The following is a 5,012-nucleotide window of genomic DNA, read 5'->3' as shown; positions in this document are numbered from 1 at the left end:
AACCTGTCTGGGGGACCAAATGGAAATTCCAGAACTGAAGTTTAGAAAGGAGTGTATGCTTCATTCTGATTACTATGGAATATTTGACTCTGTAAAAGCTTACACTATACTTCTATAAATACTATTGGGTTGTCGAAAAAGTCATGATGTGTTTTTCTATGTTTTTCATTGCAAAAATGCGTCATGACTTTTCCAGCAACCCAATATGTACTTTTTAGGTTTCATTCTAAAAGCTTTTTTTCCCTTTCTTCTTATCACTTTTACCTTTAAAAATAACTCATGCTCATTGTGACCAGTGAAGCAGAAGATGGAGAAATTATTCACTTCCTCCAATCTCCCCTCCATTCCTAGCAGCCAAAGGTAACTGCCGTCGTGTGTATGTTTTGACATCTTCTCTGTGCTCACACAAATATATTATTCAAACATATATGATGGGAAAGTTTGGTGGTTCCTCAAAAAGTTAAACATAGAATTACTGTATGACCCAGCAATTCCACTCCTAAGTATACACTTAAAAGTATTGAAACTAGGCGCTCAAATACTTGCACACAATTTTCACAGCAGTGTTACTTTCACAACAGCCAAAAAGTAGAAACCACCCAAATGTCCATCAACTGATAAATGGATGAACAAATTGTAGTCTGTCCATACAATGGAATATTATTCAGCCACAAAGAGAAATGAAGTACTGATACATTCTACAGCATGGACGAACCTTGAAAATACTATGCTAAGAGAAAGAAGTCAGACGTGTATTGTATGATTCCATTCATATGACGTTTCGAGAATACAGAAATCCTGGGGGGCAGAGTACAGTTGCTGGCTGCAGGGGGGACATGGGAGGAACTGCTTAAAGGTATGGGATTTCCATTTGGGGTGATGGAAATGTTTTGGAACCAGATAAAAGTGTCGGTTGGACATTGTGAATGTACTAAATGCCACTACATTGGTCGTTTAAAATGGCTAAGTTATGTGAATTTCACCTCAATAAATTTAAACATGGATTTTGTTGTTGCTACTGTTTTTCCTCCAATTTGTTTTTTTAATCTATAAAGCCAATCCATTCCTTTTTTTTTTTTTAAAGATTTTTATGGGGGAATTGGGGGATGGGAACAGTGCTGGGGAATTAGGGGAAGGGGAACAGACAAGTTGCTGTCCTTTTGTTCTTCAGTCTAGTTGTNCTCAAGGACCCGGCAGGCCAAGCTCGCCTTCCTGTGTCCTGGGCAACCCAATCACGGAGTGCTTGTCAGTGTTGTCAGCGAGGAGCTGAGCTTGTGGTGGCCAAAGCAGAGACGTGGTTTCCTGCCTCCTCACACAGGGCAGTCACAGCAGGTCCCAGTGGGTCACGGTAGGCAGGGCCTCCTATGCAGCCCCTGGGCCTCACTCCAGGGCACGCGTGGTACAAGCCTGGGGTGAAGAACCCCAAGGACCAAGAGGAGGTAATAAGGAGGTGGTGGGCCCACTGGGCTGCCAGCAAGTGCTGTGAGGACCGGAAGTCCTCACTACCAGTCCTGCAGCAGGGAACAACGGCCACCAAAGCCACATCCACTTCCCTAGGTGATACCACTGGGGGATTTCTGAGGAAAGGCATCAGTGATGCTGCCAGGGGACCAGCGAGTAAGTGCTAATGATTTCAGGAAGTCCCCACAGGTCAGCTCAGGGGGGCGACTGCTGTGTACGCCCAGTGAAGGGCTCTGATCAGGGCCCACCTGGACACCTGTTACAGGCACACAGCAGGTTCAAGTCCGCTTTTCTGTCTCCATCCAGAAAGGCCTTTGGGTACATTAACAATACTGGCAAGCTCTATTTAAAATGAATGACACGGGAGGCCCCAGTGTCAGTAAAAAGAGAGGAGCCTGCTTACTTGATACAACCTACCTGCCTCCCAGGCCTCAGCTCAGCTCTAGTGCCTCTGTCTGCAGCTCGGTCACCCTGTCCTGGGACGCTTCCTACTGTGGAGAACAACTGAACTTGGGTTTATACATTACTTCACCTCGTTCTAAAAGAAACCACGTTCAGGTCTAAGGATCTCCAACTCACAGCGGCAACCTGTTCGCCACAGGTAGCTTACCTTCATCTGTCCGCCCCCCACATGAGTGTCAGAAGATATGTGACTGTGTCATCTACTCCTTCAGGCTGTGCAAAGGGAACTAAAAGGCAGCTGCAAATGCTGACCCAGTACAACACTGAAAGCCCCCTGCTGGCTGGCACTACCAATCCCCACCTGGGGGCACCTATTCGCCACCTGCTAAGCACCTCCATCTTGGTGGTCAGCACCCCTCACCAGGCCCCGGAGTTTTACTTCTCAACACAGGCATCAGAAACCCACCAGGGATTCTAGTTTTTCATCCACACTCGCCCCGTTCTGCCCCCCATCCTGTCCCCTCCCAACCAAGTCAGACCCACGGCAACCGCCATGCTGCCTAAGTCACAGTACTCAAAAGCCAGGTGCGCGGATCTGACTTCCCCTGGCACAGGGGGCAAGGGGGCACCTCAGCCCCACTCAGGAGACCAAGCCTTTGAAATGTACAGACAGTGTGAGAAAGTTAGTGTCTGGTAGGGAAGGGGCCATTGGGGAGTGTCCCCCTCCCTCTGTCCCCCAAAACCCCTGCACCACAGGTGTCACATAATGAGGCCCAACTGTATCATTTCTCCCAAGAACGTATTTGAGGGGTGGGCCTGCTCCCCTTCAAGTCCCACGATGCGAGACCCCACCCGCGCGTCCCCACGCCCCACTCCCCGTCAGCAGCATCGTCACATCACAGTGAACCAAATCACGCTCTGTCCAGAAGGTCCCAGCAGCCTTCATGCACGCATTCCTGCCCTGACCGCCACACCAAGGTCTTGGGGACACTGACCCCGGCAACACAACATTCATGCCTCTGAGATCCCGTCTTCCTTCGCCGGGAAGCACAGCCCGTGGAGCTGGTACACAAAAGTCACCTCTGCCTCCCAGCACCCGTCAAAGCAGGAGGCCGAAACCAGGCTGGAATGGGCTGGGGGTGCCAGGGTGCAGGAGGAGTGGCCAAATCAAAGTCGGACGGAACGAGTGCCCCCTGCTCCCTAAAGCGCCCCCTCGGCCGGCGAGCTGACGGCAGCAGCGTGTCCAAAACTCCACTTACTGGTCTAGGTAACTGGCTCCTGTTGGATCAGACCAAAAACATCCATCCAGGTGCTTCATGACTCTTGCTTTCCTCTTTTTTCCGAGCCGTCCTTTATGTTTTCCGAACATTCCAGTTATAATCTGGGTTGTTTTTCTGTTCTAGTGATCTCTCCAAAGGAGACCTATGATCCAGGGGTGACTTGGAATCATGGGGAGATTTCTGAGAAGGGGGCGAGCGAGGATCCGAGACTGCTGGGTGCAAGGGGGGCAGGGGCTGTTTATATTCCCCCAGTTTGTCTGTGTGGAAGGAGCGGTAATGGTCTGAGGGTCCCTGGCCGTGGTAGCCCATAGCGGGGCGGTGATCAGACATTCGTCGGAAATCCTGCTGGTGGTAATTCTGAGGCCTAAATTCATCAGATCTCCTCCGCTTGGACTCATGATGGTGCCTGAAACAGAGAGGCAAGAATCAGCGGGGGAGAGCCAAGCCGGAATCCCATCCCCTCAGTCCCCATCCCTTCTCTTCCCCACGAACCCACACTCAAGGACCCTTCAGAGCACACGCTTACATTACTAGGAACCAAGAGAACAAAATGAAAGTAATAACAAAGGGCCATTTTACACTTATTGGCAAAACACATCCTATGAGATGACATAAGCCCCGTCAAGTCTGCAGTGAAACAAGTTCACACTGGAATCACTGACGGCTTTGTACACTCATGCAGCCGTCATTCAGGAAAGCTGGCACCATCTGCAAACATGTTCATATTCCTTGACCCAGCCCAGGAGAAAAAGGGCCACAGAAAGTAGCCCATAAGTTGTTAGTAACAGCGAAAGCCGCAACTGACCTAAATATCCAATAAGAAGGGAAGGGTTAATTATTTGAAAAATTGACTCAATGCAAAGAATATTAAATTCTTTTACTGAGGGCCACGGTAAACTGCTTGTTAGTCTAGTAAAAGAGAATGGGTACAAGTCAACAGTGAAAAGACAAACAACCCAATTCAAAAATGGGCAGAAGACAGGAATAAAGAAAATATGCATATGGTCCCCAAGCACACGAAGAGACGCTCAACCCCTTTAGCGATCTGGGAAACGCAAATCAAAACCACAATGAGACACCTCTTCATACCCACTATGAGGGCTATGTCCAAAAAACCCCCAGAACATTAGTACTGGCAGAGATGTGGGGAAATTGCAGCTCTCATGCACAGCCGGTAGGAATGTAAAATGGTTCGGCCTCTGTGGGGAAAATTTAGGTGGTTCCCAAAACGTTAAACATAGAACTGCCAGGTGACTAACAACTCGCTCCTAGATTCACAGCAGCACTGTTCACAATAACCAAAGGTAGAAACAACTCAAGTGTCCATCAAGGGATGAATGGAGAAACAAAATGTGGCATCTACCCACCACGAATGTTATTCAGCCATAAAAAAGAAATGAAGTACCAGCATGTCCTATCATATACATCAGCCTCTAAAACATTATGCTAAGTGCTCAAAGGAACCAGTCACAATGGGCCACATCTCGTATGATTCCACTTGTGCAAAATATCCAGAATAAGTAAATCCACAGAAACAGAACCCAGGTTGGTTGAGTATCAGGAGCTGGGGAGAAGGCAGAGTGGAGCGTGATTGCTTAATAGTGACGGGGTTTTTGCTCTGGGGTGATGAAAGCATTTGGGCGCTTGACAGAGGTTACACAACACTGTGAATGTCTTAAATGTCACCAGCTGTTCACCTTAAAAGTTAATTCATGCTACATGAATTTCACCTCAATAAATAGAGAAAGATAGGTGGATGGTGACGTCAAGCTCCTGTCAAGATTTACTCCCTGTCCTGAAACAACTAGAAAGAGACAAAATGTATGCGACAATGGTTTGCACGACAGTACATCAGATGTCAGGCATCAA

The 5,012-nt window shown here is 48.2% G+C and overlaps 1 protein-coding gene across 1 annotated transcript in view; it reads right to left on the bottom strand.

The window, feature by feature from the left end:
* Positions 1 to 1,187: 1,187 nt before the first annotated feature.
* The window catches only part of LOC109380361 (chromodomain-helicase-DNA-binding protein 2-like), a 15,940-nt gene continuing 12,115 nt past the window's right edge, over positions 1,188 to 5,012 (bottom strand). The window contains exon 6 of the mRNA XM_019637846.1: positions 1,188 to 3,549. Coding sequence (XP_019493391.1) covers positions 3,216 to 3,549 — 334 coding nt within the window. The 3' untranslated portion in view covers positions 1,188 to 3,215. The remainder of the gene's footprint in view (positions 3,550 to 5,012) is intronic.

The sequence above is a fragment of the Hipposideros armiger genome, unplaced genomic scaffold, assembly GCF_001890085.2.
Source record: "Hipposideros armiger isolate ML-2016 unplaced genomic scaffold, ASM189008v1 scaffold_35, whole genome shotgun sequence".
Taxonomy (NCBI): Eukaryota; Metazoa; Chordata; class Mammalia; order Chiroptera; family Hipposideridae; genus Hipposideros; species Hipposideros armiger.
This window is presented reverse-complemented; position numbering and strand designations above follow the sequence as displayed.